This window comes from Pseudophryne corroboree, chromosome 10, assembly GCF_028390025.1.
Source record: "Pseudophryne corroboree isolate aPseCor3 chromosome 10, aPseCor3.hap2, whole genome shotgun sequence".
NCBI classification, from domain to species: Eukaryota; Metazoa; Chordata; class Amphibia; order Anura; family Myobatrachidae; genus Pseudophryne; species Pseudophryne corroboree.
In genome coordinates, this window is record NC_086453.1 from 142,730,308 (window position 1) to 142,750,703 (window position 20,396).

General features: G+C 46.0%; 1 protein-coding gene across 3 annotated transcripts in view; it reads left to right on the forward strand.

The window, feature by feature from the left end:
* The window catches only part of DNAAF3 (dynein axonemal assembly factor 3), a 131,511-nt gene that overhangs the window by 82,271 nt on the left and 28,844 nt on the right, over positions 1–20,396 (forward strand). For all 3 annotated transcript variants that reach the window (XM_063942829.1, XM_063942830.1, XM_063942828.1), the window contains exons 6-7: positions 6,581–6,757; positions 17,363–17,485. In XM_063942829.1, coding sequence (XP_063798899.1) covers positions 6,581–6,757; positions 17,363–17,485 — 300 coding nt within the window. The remainder of the gene's footprint in view (positions 1–6,580; positions 6,758–17,362; positions 17,486–20,396) is intronic.

Sequence of the window (20,396 nt, forward strand, 5' to 3'; positions counted from 1 at the left end):
ACACCACTATGTTTATTAATAAGCTGACAGCTCTGGGCAGCATCCCAGAAGGATCGTGGATGGTCTGCGCAGATGTTGTCAGCTTATATACAGTTATACCACATAATCAATGTTTACAGGCGGTGAAAAGGTTTTTGTTAGATTGTGATTTGTATGATATGGCATTTGTTGAATTTTGCATATGTCTTTTGGAGTTTACCCTCAAGAAGAATTACTTTTTGTTTGACAAAAAATATTATATTCAATTGAGCGGCTGCTCAATGGGCTCTGCTGTGGCCCCAGCTATAGCTAACATTTATATGTTTAGTGTCGAACAACATTTATTTTTCTCTGAGGAGGTGGTTTATTCTAACATTGTCTTGTATACCCGCTATATAGACGATTTGTTTATTGTGTGGTCGGGCTCTAAGGATACCTTTTGCAAATTAATGGAAAAGATCAATGATAGTGGAAGTCCAATTAAATTCACATTTCGTATTAATCAACATTCTATAGATTATTTGGATGTTGATATCAAATTAGTCAATAATCAATTTGTGACATCTGTATTCTTGAAAGAAACAGACAGGAATACCTTATTACAATATAACAGCTGTCATCCATCAAAATTAAAAAATTCACTTCCATATTCACAAATGTTAAGAATTAGGAGAATCAATTCAAACACAGAGACGGCCACTAAACAGATTGATGCACTAATAGAGAAATTATATTTAAGGGGATATGAGAGAGATCTACTGAATCACACGAAAGAGCGAGTGTTATTGATTGATCGGAAGGAATTATTAAATAAGGTACAGGTTAATACAGTAAAGGAACGAGTCCCGATCATCACTCAATATAACACACAATCAGGTGAGATCAATGCCGCTATTAAGAAACATTGGCATGTAATTAAAACAGATCAGCAATTGCCATTCCAAAAAGTAAATCCTATGCCGTGTTTCACACGAGGTAAAAATCTTAGGGATCTTTTGGTACGCACAGATATTAGCAACCAGGAACCAACTGGTACCCAGCATTTTTTGTCTAAGAAAAAGTTGGGTTGTTTCAAATGTGGATGCACCACCTGTAGTTTTTTAATTGCAGGCGATGCCTTTTTCCATCCACACACAGGAAAAAAGTTTTTAATCCGACATCATCTAACATGTAATACGTGCTATGTTGTATACCAAATAATCTGTCCCTGTGGATTAAGCTATATAGGCAAAACCCAGGGAAGATTTAAGGATCGCATGTCAATGCACAGATCAGCAATCAGAGCGGCATTGAGTAGCGACAAAAAATCGGATCAACCAGTTGCCCGTCACTTTGCGGAGTTTAAGCATAGTGTAGCCAGCATTAGGTATCGGATGATAGATTGGGTAGAAAAACCGGTGAGAGGAGGTGATCGTAATCGATTACTAATACAGAGAGAGGTTCAATGGATACATCGACTGGATGTATTATCCCCGCGGGGATTAAATGAATATTTGAGTTATAATTGCTTTTGAATGCTTTTCTTAGCCTTACAGGTTGGATCGCAGTTCAATTGGGGCAATCTGATTGACAATCTGTCTTATATGTATTGTTATATCTGTAGAATCGCTGCATGTTTATTTGTAACCTTGGTGATGGGTGCACTTCTTGATGATGTCATCAGCCGCTGCCGGAAAGGAGGAGGGTCCGTGAGGACTCCCGGCGTGGTAGACTGCACGGGTGATTGTGTATAAAGGTATGTAATTTATGTGTCATTCTTTTATAAACCTGACGATAGTGCTTAGGCACTGAAACGTTGTTTAACGCTACTGGTTTCCAGTGTGTCTTTTTCATACAAGCTGAGTGCCGCACGGTGAGAATTATATGTATGTACTGCTGTACATGTGAAGGCACCAGCGCAGTAACCAATTAACCGAGGAGTGCCGGCCCTATGCTTTTATATATATATATATATATATATATATATATATATATATATATATATATATATATATATATATATATATATATATATATATATATATATATATATATATATATTTGACTACAATGATGGCAGTACTCCAATAACTTAAACAAATTTTATTTATTTTTTTAAGTTCTTGGAGTGCTCCATAATGATGGACCTACATGTGGTGCAGTTAATGCACTTAAAACATCCCAATTTCGCCGTTTTCAGCCAGGAGCTCCCAGAATTACCGTTCGGCTCTTGCAAAGGTCTCATCAACAATTGTTTCAAATTGAGATCTCGTTGATAATCCATGAACGGTAATTGCTGCAAATCTTTATCACTGGATCCGTGCCAATATTGGTCAATTGTGTGTATGTATGTATGTATGTATGTATAAAAAAATAAAATGTATATATATGTGTGTGTATACATATATATGTATATATGTATGTATGTATGTATGTATGTATGTATGTATGTATGTGTATATATATATATATATATATATATATATATATATATATATATTATTATAGAGTAATGGGAGTATGGCGCCACAGGTGTATGTGTGTAGAACAAATATTTAAGGTTAAAAAATATACCAAACTTTAGACACACCTTTAAAAATATATAAGGTGTCAGCTGACCCCTAAGAAATTGGGCAGGGATAAGCTGCCTTGCAGTTAAGGATATGAAAAAGGGATAGGGGTATTAGCGACAGACAGTGTCTAATAGATTAAAATAAATACGAATAATTTAGCTGGTTACGTTTCTTTATAAAAAATAACAATCTATTTATACAAGAGATAATTAAAAAAGGCGGGCTAAAAGATTATAGGCATAAGATGTTACTAGAACTACATAAAAGTAAAGCTAAAAAATGCACAAAATATTGACAATAAAAACTAAAAGCGTAAACACTTTTAGGATAAGAAAATAGTGCTTATCTTAAGAAACCTCAATTGACTCTCCATTTCTTAAGATAAGCACTATTTTCTTATACATCTCATCTGCGCCACATCTCATTAGAGCAGTTCTTCGAACGAACTCTGGGTATCTTCCGAAGATGGTCTCTAAGTTCTATCTTAATGAAGAAAATAGGATTTTAATCACCGGTTTCGGTAGTAGAAACAAGTTGGAATAGTACCCCTTGTTGTGCAGATGAGGTTGGACTGGAACAATGACTTGAGTCTGTAACAGTTTTTGAATGGCCTGCTGTAACGTATACTTTCCTCTTGTGAAGCTGGTAAGCCTGATTTCAAGAATCTGTGAGGTGGGAGCTCTTGGAACTCCAGTCTGTAGCCCTGGGAAATAAGATCTATGACCCAGGGATCCCGGCACGAACTTGACCCGATGTGACTGAAGAATTTTAGTCTGGCTCCCATGTGACAGTCCTCCAGGCATTGCGGTCCACAGTCATGCTGAAGGCTTTGAGGAAGCAGAGCCTGAGCTCTGTTCCTTAGCACCTGCAGTTACTGGTTTGCGTGGTTTACCTCTTGCGCCTCTGGAGGCTGTAGAAGCACCTCCTGGATTTTCCTTTAAACTTGGCAGTACAAAAGGACAGTAAATTTGAAGCTGAATAAGCTTTTCTGGCTGGGGGAGCTGCGGAAGGAAGATACGTAGACTTATCCGTAGTAGCTTTGGCTATCCATTTGTGTAGTTTGTCTCCAAACAAGGCCTCTCCTGTGAATGGTAGGCCTTCCACGCCTTTCCTGGAGTCTGCATCAGCAGTCCACTGGTATAGCCACAAGCCCCTGCGTGCTGACACTGCCATAGCGGTGGTGCGTGCATTAAGCAAGCCTATGGTTTCCACAAAAAAGACCGCAGAGTCCTGTATATGCTGCAGGAGTAAAACAACACCCCCCCTAGACAAGGAATCTAGCCCCTCATTTAGGTTACCTGACCATTTAGCAATGGCTTTTGTGATCCAAGCACATGCAATAGTGGGTCTCTGGGCCACCCCGGCAGCTGTATACAATGATTTGAGTGTAGTCACAATTTTACGATCAGCCGTATCTTTTAGGGAGGCTGCACCAGGGACAGGCAATACAATTTTTCATGACAGCCTAGAGACTGATGCGTCCACTATCGGTGGATTTTTCCTTTTTTTTTTTCCCTATCCAGAATAGGAAAAGGAAAAGATGAGAGCAACCTTTTTAGGGATTTTAAATTTCTTATCAGTATTGACCTACGGTTCTTCAAACAGGGTATTCAATTCCTTTGATGCAGGAAAAGTGACTGAGGACTTCTTCTTCTTTTTTACATTAAAATAAGATTCCTCACACTCCTGACACCTTATCAGGAATCTGCAGAACATCTCTGATAGCTTCTATAAGAGCCTCTATTCCATGTGACAGAGTAGCATCCACCCCCCCTCCCTCCAAATCCACCTCCACCCTCCTCCATGTATGACCCGTCAGCATCAGACTGCAGGCTATGGGCCAGAGATCGTTTTTGCGTACAAGTGGGAGGGGATTGAGACGCTGGTTTGGGGACTGAGGGGTGTATTCAATAAGAGTCGGAAACTGCAGTCTTGTTGGAAAGACGGCAGTTTCCGACTGGAATAGGTCGGAAGGGGTTCCGACCTATTCAATAGGGGCACATTTTTTCTGACTTGTCGAAAAGCAGGTGGATCGGCGGAATATCCGCCGATCCACCTGCTGCTGTCGGAAACGGGGCCAAATCAGACAGCTTTTGGCTCGCTTTCCGACAAACTCCATCCGACTTGAAAACAAGTCTGATTGCGGTGAGGAGACGGGGAGCGGTGCGGTGGGCTACGGGGATGAGAGGTACCTTGACGGCCAGGCACCTCTCTCCCTGTAGTGCATCCCCCGCCACCACAGACATCGCCCCCGCTGCCTGCTCCGGCCGCCGATCGCCACACTGCTCCTTCCGCCGGCCGCCTCGCGCTACTCCCCCCGCCGGCTGCCTCGCACTGGTCCCCAGCTGGCCGCCGCTCTCTGCTCCCCCCACCGCTGCTGTCAGGGCACTCGGCAGCCGCTGACCGCGGCAGGACAGGACACAGGGAACGGCCAAATCAGACAGTCGGATTTGGCCGCTCTTTGAATAGGGGTTGTCGGGTCCATTCCAACAACTGCATGTCTGAGTGGACCCGACTCTTATTGAATATACCCCTGAGTCTCTATTCATAAACTCCTCCACAGTCTGTCTTAAGTATTGCGTCTCTTTCTCATTGCAGGATAGTTTTGTAGAAATATTTGAGATCATTCCCTTAATGGAATTAACCCACTCCGGTTCAGCCCCGCTATTCTGGAAAGGTGCACTGCCCTGAGTACCCAGTAATGAGCCCCCTGGTGAAGAGTAACGCACTCTTTGCCTGACATAATGTAAATGTGACCGCACACACGGAAGGTTAAGCACAATTAACCCACAAAGAGCCCTTCAGGGAGACTGTTATTTGGAGCCAGCCCCCACCGCGCCCTTATCGCTAATGCCAAGCTTAGCTGGGTCGCAGACTAAGTACCCTGATAGGGGACCCATGGCTCCTAGTGGACCCATCTATACCCCATGGTACTAAATGGAACCCCAGTATCCTCTAGAACGTAAGAGAAATAGTAGTTCCGGCTTTTCAGGGACCGGACTACTCTGCGGGCTATGCATCATTGGATGCAGTTCGTGCTCTAAGAATCTACGTGAATCGTACCAATGCCATCAGAAGGACGGGCACTCTCTTCATCCTCTACGGATTTCGTAAGAGAGGATGGCCTGCTAATAAGCAAACACTGCTGAGATGGCTTCGGATGACTATCTCAGAAGCATAGTCGTAAGCCGATCTCCCTATTCCAGATAATGTCTCTGCCCACTCTACTCGTAAGGTAGGTCTTTCATGGGCAGCCCACCGTGGTGCCTCAGTGGAACAACTTTGTAAGGCAGCCACATGGTCATCCATTAACACATTCATTAGACATTATGCCTTTGACACATTTGCCTCTCAGGATGCTGCATTTGGGCGAAGGATTCTCCTGTCCAATCAGGAGTGTCCCCTGCCTTAGTTACTGCTTAGGGACGTCGCAAGGTAGATCCTGCGGATCACTGTGGACCCTGATAGAGAAAGCAGAGGTTATGGTAGACTTGCCTAGATAACCCTCTTTCTCTGAAGTCCACAGGGATCTCTCTCTCTCTCTCTCTCTCTCTCTCTCTCTCTCTCTCTCTCTCTCTCTCTCTCTCTCTCTCTCTCTCTCTCTCATATATAGGGGGCTGGCCCATTGCGTCCTGGAAGTCTGAAATGCTTAACTGTTGTGCCCATACCGCTGTCTCTTCCTAATATCCCAAGGTAGATCCTGTGGACTTCAGAGAAAGAGGGTTATCTAGGTAAGTCTACCGTAACCTCTGCTTTTAATGGCTATGGATATGCAGAGTCTTATGTAATTTTTTATTTTATTTTTTGGGTATCCATTTGACTTCTGTGCCTCCACTAACAGGTGTAATTGTGTTTATTAGTGTATGTACTGTATCAAGCCATGTGTACAGTACATGTATAATTTGCAAAACATACATTGGTGCATTGTATTGATGAATTAGGGAAGCTGTTAAAATTGGGTTTAAAAAATGATAAATAAAAATGTTATCGTTTTTATTATCATGGTGTTAGAGCTCCCGTTTATGGTGTATGTGTTCTCCTCTATCCAGTTCAGAGAAAGGGATGAGCTGGAATGCATCTTTAAATTCTGGCAGACTTCGGAACACAAACTTTTCCCGATTGAGCGATATTGGGATGTGAAGAACAGGCAGATTTTGGGCAAACGCTATGACTCCAGGAAGGGAGCCTATGACTGGGATTTAACCATGAAGCTGCATGACAGGGGGGTAAGTGTCTGTTTTGTTTCAGGAGGTTCAACTTCCTGTAAGCTCCAGTAGCAGGAAACGCTTCACAGCTGGAGGTGGTTTGCACACTCTTGCTATAGGCAATTTGTCCATTTTTTACTCTGCTTGACACGTCCGTCCGTTCCCCCACCACCACCTTTCCAAGACATCTGGCGTTTGACCAACCTACCTAGGGGTGTATTTACTAAAGTGTGCGTTTTCTAGAAGGGGAGGCATTGTCCATAGCAACTAATCACATTCTAGCTATCTTCTAGAAGGTGCTATATGAGTGAAAAGTAGAATCCTATTGAATGCTATGGGCAGCATCTCTTTTAGTAAATGTACCCCCTGGTGTCTATGTGCTGGTACAACTGCTCTCATTATACTTCTCACTAATAAACCTTACTCAGGAGTGACGAGAAGGTTCTTCAGAAACATTTTAGTCTCCTAAAAGGAGGAATATGGAAGTTGGAAAAGGGAAATTTAATTTCTAGTGTGTGTGTGGGGGGGGGGGGGTTGTTTAGTGTGTGTTTTTTTTTTGTTTTTGTTTGTTTTTTCCCCTCTATTTTCTCAAACGTCGTAGAGGATGCTGGGGACGCCGTAAGGACCATGGGGTATAGACGGTATCCGCAGGAGACATGGGCACACTATAAGACTTTTACTGGGTTTGAACTGGCTCCTCCCTCTATGCCCCTCCACTAGACCTCAGTTAGACTTTGTGCCCAGGAGTGACTGGACACAAACTAGGGGAGCTCTACTGAGTTCCTCTAAAGACTTTGTTAGGTTTTTTATTTTCAGGAAGACCTGCTGGCTACAGGCTCCCTGCATCGTGGGACTGAGGGGAGAGAAGTCAGACCTACTTTTTCTTAGTTCAAGGGCATTGCTTCTTAGGCTACTGGACACCATTAGCTCCAGAGGGTTCGATCACTTGGTTCGCCTAGCTGCTTGTTCCCGGAGCCGCGCCGTCAACCCACTCACAGAAGCCAGAAGAAAGAAGCCGGGTGAGTATGTGAAGAACAGAAGACTTCAGTAACGGAGGTAACATGCAGCGGTCGCTCTGCGCTCCATGCTCCCACACACCAACGGCACTCGCAGGGTGCTGGGGGGGGAGCGCCCTGGGCAGCAAGTTACTGATCTCTTAAAACGTCTGGCATAGAAAGCATTTTCGGTGCCTGGGCACCGGGTCCCATACCCCCGCCAGCATAATACAACGCGCTGCGCGCCAGTGCTCCCGCGCCGCCGGCTTACAAGGGTGCAGGGAGGGGGGGGGGCGCCCTGGGCAGCAATATAGACTTTGTTTAAGGGGGGCTACGTAATATACTGTGGGTAGACACTGTATAGGGACCCCCGCTGGCATAAAGAACAATATTTTCTAGCGGGCTGAAGCGCGCAGAGAAGAGGTGGGGCTTAGCCCTCACAACACGTTCAGCGCCATTTTCCTCCAGGTCCCCGCCATAGCAGTGAAAACACATGTGGGGGGGCACAGTGTTTAGTGTATATAACCAATATAACACTAAGTTAGTTGAATGGGCTTATATTATATTGTGTTGTGCATATACCCTGTGTTTCCCTGGTCAGAATACCCACTATAGCTTTTAATGTCGACAGGCATGAGTGCTCTGTCACAAACAGGGGGATTGCTGTCGGCATTGCCGACGCCTGTTGGTCCTTTATGCAGTTGATGCAGTGTCAGCAGGTAGGTAGTTGCTTGCTTGTCAATGGTGAACACTGTATGGGTGACACAGTCGTATGCGGGTGATCCTGTCGGCACCAACTGTTATTACTGAGAGTAACATAACATGCTGTAACTGCCTTATGCCTGTGTGTGTGTGTGTGTGTGTGTGTGTGTGTGTGTGTGTGTATGTGTACGTGTATATGTATGTATGTATGTGTGTGTGTATATATGTATAATATATATATATATATAATACATACATACATACATACATGGTAGTACGGCGCCACAGGTGTATGTGAATAGAGTAAGTAAGTATTTATGGTTAAAAAGTACCAGACTATAGAAACTCCTTTAAAAATGTAAGGTGTCAGCTGTCCCCTAAAAAATTGGGCAGGGATAAGCTGCCTTATAATTAGAGATAGGAAAAGGGGATAGGGGTGCTAGCGACCTGCAGTGTCTGTACAAACAATAAATATGAAGAATTTGGCAGGATATGTTCTTATAAAAAGTAAAAGATGGGTTTATTTATACAAAATATTGCTTAAAAAGGTGGGCTAAAACAATACAGGCATAGAATGTTACTAAATCTGCATCGAATTAGAACTAAAAAAATGCACAATAAAAAGCTAAAATCAACAATGGAGGATCAGTTGAGGTACACCCAACGCGTTTCGTCCGTCAGACTTCATCAAGGGGTAACATATTCTTATCCTATTAGATTGTTGATTTTAGCTTTTTATTGTGCATTTTTTTTTTTAGAAATGTGGTCCGGGTCTCACCTGCACATGCGCCAGAATTTAATCCTAATGCCCAGGATATTGCTCCTGTGTTATCTGCTCAGTTCTCACCTCCTAGAAGGATGAAGGTTCGGAATCCAGGTGGAGTTCCTGGTGTCCATACATGCAGATCTCAGAGACTGGGGACCAGTCCTTGCAAGGGAAGTATTTCCAGAGGAAAAGGTGAAGCTGGGAAGCTTGTCTGCAATAAGTTTTCTTGAATTCAGAGCTATTTTCAGTGAACATAGGCTTAGTGATCTGCCCGTGTTAATGCTGTCGGACGACTTGGCAGCAGTGGTCTAAGTAAGCCGCTATGGTGGAACAAGGAGCAGAGCGGCAATGGCAGATGCCGTAAAAAGTTTTCCGCTGGATGGAAAGACTGGTAAACGCTATATTAGCTGCCTTCGTTCCGGATGTGAACGACGGAGTAATAGATTCCTCTGCAGATGTGATCTCTATCCGGGAGAAATGCTGTCATAGAGAAGTTTCACTGAAGCGAAAACTCTTTGAGGAGTACCTCAATTGAACAGGTTGGCGTCTCACCTCAACGAGAGATCTCAGGGATATTGTTCCAGGTCAGGGGACACTCAGGCTATAGCAGTGACGTCCTCGGGACACCTTGGGTGTTTTCAGTCGGTCTATGTGTCCCCTCCGTTTTCACTTTTCTGAAGGTGATAACCGTAAGACGATTGAATGTTCAGGCGATCCTCATTGTTCCGGTTTGAACACGGAGGGCTTGGTATCCAGTTTTTCAAGATTTACTCATAGAAGATCCCTGGCCTCTTCCTCTACGTGAGGAACTGTTACAGCAAGGTCAGGGCATGTATCAAGACATACCACGGCTACGTTTGACGGTGTGGCTGTTGAACGCCATATCCTAGACAGAGTATTCCCAGTGAAGTCTTTCCACTTTTCTTCAGGCTAGAACAGAAGTAACGGCATAGCCTTACCACCGTGGTTGGAGAAAATGTGTCTTGGTGTGATTCCAAGAAGGTTACTGCGGAAGCTTCTGCTGCGTCGTTCTTCTCCAGGCAGGCCTAAAGTTAGGCTCCGTTCAAGTGCGGTTTTGGCCTTATAAATTCTCTTTCAAGAAAGAATTGGCGACCTTTCCGGAAGTTCGGACCTTCGTTGAAGGAGTACTGCACATCCAACCTCCATTTGTGCCCCCATTAGCACCGTGGGACCTTGACGCTGTGTTGAGTTTCTTGTGTCACAATGATTGGAACCTTTATGAAAGGTTGTGTTAAAAAATTCTCTCTTGGAGAGTGGTCATGCTTTTGGCTTTGGCGTCCGCAAGGCGGGTGTCGGATGTAGCGGCTGGGTCTCACAGGAGCCCTGTTTTGATCTTCCAGGTGTAAAGAGCGAAATTGAGAACTCTGATAATAGTTCTGCCAAAAGTGGTTTAGGTGTTTCGCAGGAACCACCATATTTGATGCCTGTGGTTACTTAAGCATTGGCTGATTCAAGTTTTCTTGATGTAGTCAGGGTTTTGAATATTTTATGTCGCCAATTTGGCTCAGATTGGGGAAACAGAGGCTCTGTTAGTCCGGTATGCTCCTAGCGTGATTGGGGCGCCTGCGTCTCTGCAGTCGGTTACACGCTAGATATGTGATCCGATTCGGCGGGCTTGTTCTATGGCTGGATTGCCATTACCGAATTCAGTGGTGACCCATTCTACTAGGAAGGGTTTAACTTGGCTGAGTGGATACTTGGTCGGGTTCAAACACTTTTGCTAAGCTCTACAAGTTTGATACCCTGGCTGATGGGAACCTTGTGTTGCTCAATCGGTGCTGCAGAGTCGTCCGCACTCTCCCGCCCGGTCTGGAGCTTTGGTATAAACCCCATGGTCCTTACGGAGTCCCCAGCATCCTCTGGGACGTATGAGAAAATAAGATTTTACTCACCGGTAAATCTATTTCTCGTAGTCCGTAGTGGATGCTGGGAACTCCGTAAGGACCATGGGGAATAGCGGCTCCGCAGGAGACTGGGCACAACTAAAGAAAGCTTTAGGACTACCTGGTGTGCACTGGCTCCTCCCACTATGACCCTCCTCCAGACCTCAGTTAGGATACTGTGCCCGGAAGAGCTGACACAATAAGGAAGGATTTTGAATCCCGGGTAAGACTCATACCAGCCATACCAATCACACCGTATAACTCGTGATATTATACCCAGTTAACAGTATGAAATATAACTGAGCCTCACTAACAGATGGCTCATAACAATAACCCTTTAGTTAGGCAATAACTATATACAAGTATTGCAGACAATCCGCACTTGGGATGGGCGCCCAGCATCCACTACGGACTACGAGAAATAGATTTACCGGTGAGTAAAATCTTATTTTCTCTAACATCCTAGTGGATGCTGGGGACTCCGTAAGGACCATGGGGATTATACCAAAGCACCCAAACGGGCGGGAGAGTGCGGATGACTCTGCAGCACCGAATGAGCAAACTCAAGGTCCTCCTCAGCCGGTGTATCAAACTTGTAGACTCTTGCAAAGATGTTTGAACCCAACCAAGTAATAGCTCGGCAAAGTTGTAAAGCCGAGACCCCTTGGGCAGCCACCCAAAAAGAGCCCACTTTCCTCGTGGAATGGGCTTTTACAGATTTAGGGTGCGGCAGTCCAGCCGCAGAATGTGCAAGTTGAATCGTGCTACAGATCCAGCGAGCAATAGTCTGCTTAGAAGCAGGAGCACCCAGCTTGTTGGGTGCATACAGGATAAATAGCGAGTCAGTTTTCCTGACTCCAGCCGTCCTGGAAACATAGATTTTCAGGGCCCTGACTACGTCCAGTAACTTGGAGTCCTCCAAGTCCCCCGTAGCCGCAGGCACCACAATAGGTTGGTTCACATGAAAAGCTGATACCACCTTAGGAAGGAATTGGGAACGAGTCCTCAATTCCGCCCTATCCATATGAAAATCAGATAAGGGCTTTTGCATGACAAAGCCGCCAATTCTGATACACACCTGGCCGACGCCAAGGCCAACAGCATGACCACTTTCCACGTGAGGTATTTTAGCTCTACGGATTTAAGTGGCTCAACCCAATGCGACTTCAGGAATCCAACCCCACGTTGAGATCCCACGGTGCCACTAGAGGCACAAACGGGGGCTGAATATGCAGCACTCCCTTAACAAAAGTCTGAACTTCAGGCAGTGAAGCCAGTTCTTTTTGGAAGAAAATGTACAGAGCTGAAATCTGGACCTTAATGGAACCCAATTTTAGGCCCATAGTCACTCCTGACTGTAGGAAGTGCAGAAATCGACCCAGTTGAAATTCCTCCGTTGGGGCCTTCCTGGCCTCACACCAAGCAACATATTTTCGCCATATGCGGTGATAATATTTTGCGATCACATCTTTCCTAGCCTTAATCAGCGTAGGAATGACTTCCTCCAGAATGCCTTTTTCCTTCAGGATCCGGTGTTCAACCGCCATGCCGTCAAACACAGCCGTTGTAAGTCTTGAAACAGGCAGGGCCCCTGCTGCAGCAGGTCCTGTCTGAGCGGCAGAGGCCATGGGTCCTCTGAGATCATTTCTTGAAGTTCTGGGTACCAAGCTCTTCATGGCCAATCCGGAACCACGAGTATAGTTCTTACTCCTCTCCTTCTTATTATTCTCAGTACCTTGGGTATGAGAGGCAGAGGAGGGAACACATACACCGACTGTACACCCACGGTGTTACCAGAGCGTCCACAGCTATCGCCTGAGGGTCCCTTGACCTGGCGCAATATCCTTTTAGCTTTTTGTTGAGGCGGGACGCCATCATGTCCACCTGTGGCCTTTCCCAATGGTGTACAATCATTTTGAAGACTTCTGGATGAAGTCCCCACTCTCCCGGGTGGAGGTCGTGCCTGCTGAGAGTCTGCTTCCCAGTTGTCCACTCCGGGAATGAACACTGCTGACAGTGCTAACACATGATTTTCCGCCCATCGGAAAATCCTTGTGGCTTCTGCCATCGCCATCCTGCTTCTTGTGCCGCCCTGCTGGTTTACAAGGGCGACCACCGTGATGTTGTCTGACTGGATCAGTACCGGCTGGTGTTGAAGCAGGGGTCTAGCCTGACTTAGGGCATTGTGAATGGCCCTTAGTCCCAGAATATTTTTGTGTAGGGAAGTCTCCTGACTTGACCATAGTCCTTGGAAGTTTCTTCCCTGTGTGACTGCCCCCCAGCCTCGAAGGCTGGCATCCGTGGTCACCAGGACCCAGTCCTGTATGCCGAATCTGCGGCCCTCTAGAAGATGAGCACTCTGCAGCCACCACAACAGAGACACCCTGGCTCTTAGAGACAGAGTTTATCAGCCGATGCATCTGAAGATGTGACCCGGACCACTTGTCCAACAGATCCCACTGGAAGATCCTTGCATGGAACCTGCCGAATGGAATTTCTTCGTAAGAAGCTACCATCTTTCCCAGGACTCGCATTGATGCACCGACACCTGTATTTGTATTAGGAGGTCTCTGACTAGAGTTGGCAACTCCATGGCCTTCTCCTCCGGGAGAAACCCTTTTTTCCTGTTCTGTGTCTAGAACCATACCCAGGAACAGACGCGTCGTAGGAACCAGCTGCGACTTGGGACTATTCAGAATCCAGCCGTGCTGTTGTAGCACTTCCCGAGATAGTGCTACTCTGACGAACAACTGCTCCCTGGACCTCGCCTTTATAAGGAGATCGTCCAAGTACGGGATAATTATAACTCCCTTTTTTCGAAGGAGTATCATCATTTCGGCCATTACCTTGGTAAATACCCTCGGTGCCGGGGACAGACCAACGGCAACGCCTGGAATTGGTAATGACAGTCCTGTACCACAATTTTGAGGTACTCCTGGTGAGGAGGGTAAATGGGGACATGCAGGTAAGCATCCTTGATGTCCAGTGATACCATGTAATCCCCTTCGTCCAGGCTTGCAATAACCGCCCTGAGCGATTCCATTTTGAACTTTGAACCTTCGTATAAAAGTGTTCAAGGATTTCAATTTTAGAATGGGTCTCACCGAACCGTCTGGTTTCGGTACCACAAACATTGTGGAATAGTAAACCCGGCCTTGTTGAAGGAGGGGTACCTTGATTATCACCTGCTGGAAGTACAGCTTGTGAATTGCCGCCAGTACTACCACCCCTCGAGGACAGCAGGCAAGGCTGTTTGAGGTAACGGCGAGGGGGAGTCGCCTCGAACTCCAGCTTGTATCCCTGTGATACTACTTGCAGAACCCAGGGATCCACCTGTGAGCGAGCCCACTGGTCGCTGAAGTTCCCAAGACGCACCCCCACCGCACCTGGCTCCACCTGTGGAGCCCCAGCGTCATGCGGTGGACTCAGAGGAAGAGGGGGAAGATTTTTGATCCTGGGAACTGGCTGTCTGGTGCAGCTTTTTCCCTCTTCCCTTGTCTCTGTGCAGAAGGGAAGCGCCTTTGACCCGCTTGCTTTTCTGAAGCCGAAAGGACTGTACCTTTTTATAATACGGTGCTTTCTTAGGCTGTGAGGAAACTTGAGGTAATTTTTTTTCTTCCCAGCTGTTGCTGTGGATACGAGGTCCCAGAGACCATCCCCAAACAATTCCTCACCCTTATAAGGCAGAATCTTCATGTGCCTTCTAAAGTCAGCATCACCTGTCCACTGCCGGGTCCCTAATACCCTCCTGGCAGAATGAACATTGCATTAATTCTGGATGCCAGCCGGCAAATATCCCTCTGTGCATCCCTCATATATAAGACGACGTCTTTAATATGCTCTATGGTTAGCAAAATAGTATCCCTGTCCTGACAGGGTAATAGACCACGCTGTAGCAGCACTATCCATGCTGAGGCAATTGCAGGTCTCAGTATAGTACCTGAGTGTGTATATACAGACTTCAGGATATCCTCCTGCTTTTTATCAGCAGGCTCCTTCAAAGTGGCCGTATCGTAAGACGGCAGTGCCACCTTTTTTGACAAACGTGTGAGCGCCTTATCCACCCTAGGGGATATCTCCCAACGTGACCTATCCTCTGGCGGGAAAGGGTACGCCATCAGTAACTTTTTAGAAATTACCTGTTTCTTATCGGGGGAACCCACGCTTCTTCACACACCATTCACTCATCTGATGGGGGAACAAAACACTGGCTGCTTTTTCTCCCCAAACATAAAACCCCTTTTTTGTGGTACCTGGGTTAATGTCAGAAATGTGTAACACATTTATTTTTATTGCCGAGATCATGCAACGGATGTTCCTAGTGGATTGTGTATATGTCTCAACCTCGTCGACACTTGAGTCAGACTCCGTGTCGACATCTGTGTCTGCCATCTGAGGTAGAGGGCGTTTTTGAGCCCCTGATGGCCTTTGAGACGCATGGGCAGGCGCGGGCTGAGAAGCCGGCTGTCCCACAGCTGTTACGTCATCCAGCCTTTTATGTAAGGAGTTGACACTGTCGGTTAATACCTTCCACCTATCCATCCACTCTGGTGTCGGCCCCACAGGGGGCGACATCACATTTATCGGCATCTGCTCCGCTTCCACATAAGCCTCCTCATCAACCATGTCGACACAGCCGTACCGACACACCGCACACACACAGGGAATGCTCTGACTGAGGACAGGACCCCACAAAGTCCTTTGGGGAGACGGAGAGAGAGTATGCCAGCACACACCAGAGCGCTATATAATGCAGGGATTCACACTACCCACAGTGATTTTTCCCTTATAGCTGCTATAATACACAGATTTGCGCCTAAATTTAGTGCCCACCCTCTCTTTTTAACCCTTTGAGCCTGAAAACTACAGGGGAGAGCCTGGGGAGCTGTCTTCCAGCTGCACTGTGAAGAGAAAATGGCGCCAGTGTGCTGAGGGAGATAGCCCCGCCCCTTTTTCGGCGGGCTTCTCCCGCTTTTTTATGGATCTCTGGCAGGGGTATTTTTCACATATATAGCCTCTAGGACTATATATTGTGATTATTTTGCCAGCCAAGGTGTTAATATTGCTGCTCAGGGCGCCCCCCCCCCAGCGCCTTGCACCCATCAGTGACCGGAGTGTGAGGTGTGCATGAGGAGCAATGGCGCACAGCTGCAGTGCTGTGCGCTACCTTGTTGAAGACCAAAGTCTTCTGCCGCCGATTTTCCAGACTATCTTCTTGCTTCTGGCTCTGTAAGGGGGACGGCGGCGCGGCTCCGGGACCGGACGATCGAGGTCGGGCCCTGTGTTCGATCCCTCTGGAGCTAATGTTGTCCAATAGCCTAAGAAGCCCAACCTAGCTGCAAGCAGGTAGGTTCGCTTCTTCTCCCCTTAGTCCCTCGTAGCAGTGAGTCTGTTGCCAGCAGATCTCACTGAAAATAAAAAAACCTAAAATAAACTTTCTTTTTCTAGGAGCTCAGGAGAGCCCCTAGTGTGCATCCAGCTCAGCCTGGCACAAGATTCTAACGGAGGTCTGGAGGAGGGTCATAGTGGGAGGAGCCAGTGCACACCAGGTAGTCCTAAAGCTTTCTTTAGTTGTGCCCAGTCTCCTGCGGAGCCGCTATTCCCCATGGTCCTTACGGAGTTCCCAGCATCCACTAGGACGTCAGAGAAAATAGGATTTTAATACCTACCGGTAAATCCTTTTCTCTTAGTCCGTAGAGGATGCTGGGCGCCCGTCCCAAGTGCGTACTGTGTCTGCAGTTATTGGTTCTAGTTACACTCTTGTGGTGGTTCTTTTCTGTCAGGCTGTTGCTGACGTTGTGCATGCCATGGCAAGCAGTGTCTTATTATTGGTTGTGTTGACACACTGGTTGTGTTACATATTCTCTCAGCTTGTGGCTGTGTATTGTTCATGCCGTGGGCTGGTATTCTTTTGACTGCCGCGTTCTGTGGTATGTTCGTGGTGTGAGCTGGTATGACACTCACTGTGTTTAATCAATAAATTCTTTCCTCGAAATGTCCGTCTCCCTGGGCACAGTTTTCTAACTGAGGTCTGGAGGAGGGGCATAGAGGGAGGAGCCAGTTCACACCCAGTAAAAGTCTTGTGTGCCCATGTCTCCTGCGGATCCTGTCTATATACCCCATGGTCCTTACGGAGTCCCCAGCATCCTCTACGGACTAAGAGAAAAGGATTTACCGGTAGGTATTAAAATCCTATTTTTTGTGTTGACTATTTATAAAGTATTCTTTTTTTATGATGAGGCAATTTTATGTCTTTCAGGCAACGGCAATTAATGCCATAGATTATAATCGCTGGAGAGAGAAAGGAATTGCATTTATGATACGTGAAGGAATCTATGATCTTCCTAATAAAACCTTTTCTTCTCATATGACTGTGACACATGTGAGTATTGAACATGTATGACATTTGTGCTACTGTGAGAGTACTAATCTCCTGTAAGATGATGTTGCACTGTTCACTTAGCTGTCTTGTAACCCTGCTAGTCTGTGAGAACAGTCAGGGCCGGTTCAAGGGCGCTCTGCGCCCTGGGCAGGAAAGGGGGCGTGGCCTAATACAGGGGGCGTGGCCAGTTACGCCCCCTGTACATTGCTAGCGGAGCTTGAATGCTGAGCGGTGCGCGATGACGTCATCGCGCACCGCACAGCAAAAGGTCCTCTCCACGAAGGGAAACTAGACGCTATGCGTCTAGTTCCCTTCGTGGAGAGGACCTTTGCTGTGCGGTGCGCGATGACGTCATCGCGCACCGCTCAGCAAAGTTACTCTCCACAAAGGGAAACTAGACGCATAGCGTCTAGTTCCCTTCACAGGAGGCGGACGGGGACGGCAGCGGGCAGCGGAGGCGGACGGGGGACACAGCGGGCAGCAGTGGCAGATCTTGCCACGGTGCGGCGCCCTCCGGATGGCGGCGCCCCGGGCAAAAGTCCTGCTTGCCCGTGGCAAGATCCGCTACTGAGAACAGTCATATGTGCTGTCTGTATCTCGTGCTTCCCTCTGCAGCAAAGCATGAATCTATTGGAGAGTGACTTACAAAGCTATTTAGGAAATCCTACAGTGCATTCGGAAAGTTATTCACAGCGATTTAACTTTTTCCACATTTTTTTACGTTACAGCCTTATTCCAAAATGGAATAAATTAATTTTCCCCTCAAAATTCAACACACAATGGGGGTAATTCCAAGTTGATCGCAGCAGGAATTTTTTTTAGCAGCTGGGCAAAACCATGTGCACTGCAGGGGGGGGGGGGCAGGTATAACATGTGCAGAGAGAGTTAGATTTGGTTGGGCTATTTTGTTTCTGTGCAGGGTAAATACTGGCTGCTTTATTTTTAGACTGCAATTTAAATTGCAGATTGAACTCACCCCACCCAAATCTAACTCTCTCTGCACATGTTATATCTGCCTCCCCTGCAGTGCACATGGTTTTGCCCAACTGCTAAAAAATGTCCTGCTGCGATCAACTTGGAATTACCCCCAATACTCCATAATGACGTGAAAAAAGTTTTTTGAAATTTTTGCTAATTTATTGAAATTAAAAACTAAGAAATCACATGTACATGATCAGCCTTTGCTCAATACTTTGTTGATGCACCTTTGGCAGCCTCGTGTCTTTTTGAATATGATGCTACAAGCTTGGCACACCTACAGTATTTTTGGGCAGTTTCGCCCATTCCTCTTTGCAGCCCCTCTCAAGCTCCATCAGGTTGGATGGGAAGCGTCGGTGCACAGCCATTTTCAGATCTCTCCAGAGATGTTCAATTGGGCTCTGGCTGGGCCACTCAAGGACAGTCAGAGTTGCCCTGAAGCCACTCCTTTGATATCTTGGCTGTGTGCTTAGGGTCATTGTCCTGCTAAAAGATGAACTGTTGCCCCAGTCTGAGGTCAAGAGCGCTCTTTTTTTTTTTTTTTTACAGGTTTTCATCCAGGATGTGTCTGTACATTGCTGCATTCATCTTTCCCTCTATTCTGACTAGTCTCCCAGTTCCTGCTTCTGAAAAATCTCCCCACAGCATGATGCTACCACCACCATGCTTCACTGTAGGGATGATATTGGCGGGTGATGAGCGGTGCCTGGTTTCCTCCAAACATGACGCCTGGCATTCACGCCAAAGAGTTCAATATTTTCTCTTTGGACCAGAGAATTTTGTTTTTCATGGTCTGAGAGTCTTTCAGGCGGGCTGCCATGTGCTTTTTACTAAGGAGTGGCTTCCGTCTAGCCACTCTACCATGCAGGCCAGATTGGTAGATTGCTGCAGAGATGGTTCTCCTCTCTCCACAGAGAAATGCTGTAGCTCTAAAAGAGTGAACATCGGGTTCTTAGTCACTTCCCTGACTAGGGCCCTTCTCCCCGATCGCTCAGTTTAGACGGCCAGCCAACTCTAGGAAGAGTCCTGGTGGTTCCGAACTTCTTCCATTTATGGATGATGGAGGCCACTGTGCTCATTGAGACTTTCAAAGCAGCAAATATTTTTCTGTACCCTGCCCCAGATTTGTGCCTCGAGACAATCTTGTCCATGTACATCTGATTTATTTTTTTATTTTTAATAAGTTTGCAAAAATCTCAAAAAGCTTTTTTCACGTTGTTATGGGGTATTGTGTGTAGACTTTTGAGGAAAATGTTTTTATTTATTCCATTTTGGAATAAGGCTGTAATATAACAAAATGTAGAAAAAGTAAAGCGCTGTGAATACTTTCCGGATGCACTGTACTAGAAGTCCAAGGGACTGTAACCAGTGGGAAGGAAGAGTTGTGCTTTGTACAATGTTAAGAAAACTAGCAGTGCTCAAACTGGAATAATGCATGAAGAATACAATATGAGTTACACCCTCTGAACTGACCACACCCTATAGGAGCATACTAGTAAATGGATCTGATCTCTACTGCTTCCACTCCACCCCCTTCCATCCTGTGCTACGTAACCCCCTTTAGACCCTGATTTTTAATAATAGATATTTTGTCTGTGTGGCCTGACTTGGCAGCCATTAGTAGGAACTGGTTGTAATAATGAATGATGCTAGGGAGCGCTTAAATGATAAGTTGTGCAATATTTTTGAGGATTTATATATTTAACATAGATGGTGTGTGATAAATTTTTAAAAATAAAAAATTGTGGATGGTCTGAGTATGGTGTAAAAGCGGGGTTAATATTTGTTGCAATACCTGTAAAAAAGAAAAATTATTAGATAAATGTTTAAGCTCCTTTTGGAATATTGAGTTGTAGCAGTTCGTGTAATGCAGCGGCGAGTCCCGGTAATTGCCGGCGGCTGGAGCCGCAAAGGTAGTGGCTGGGTGCAGAGC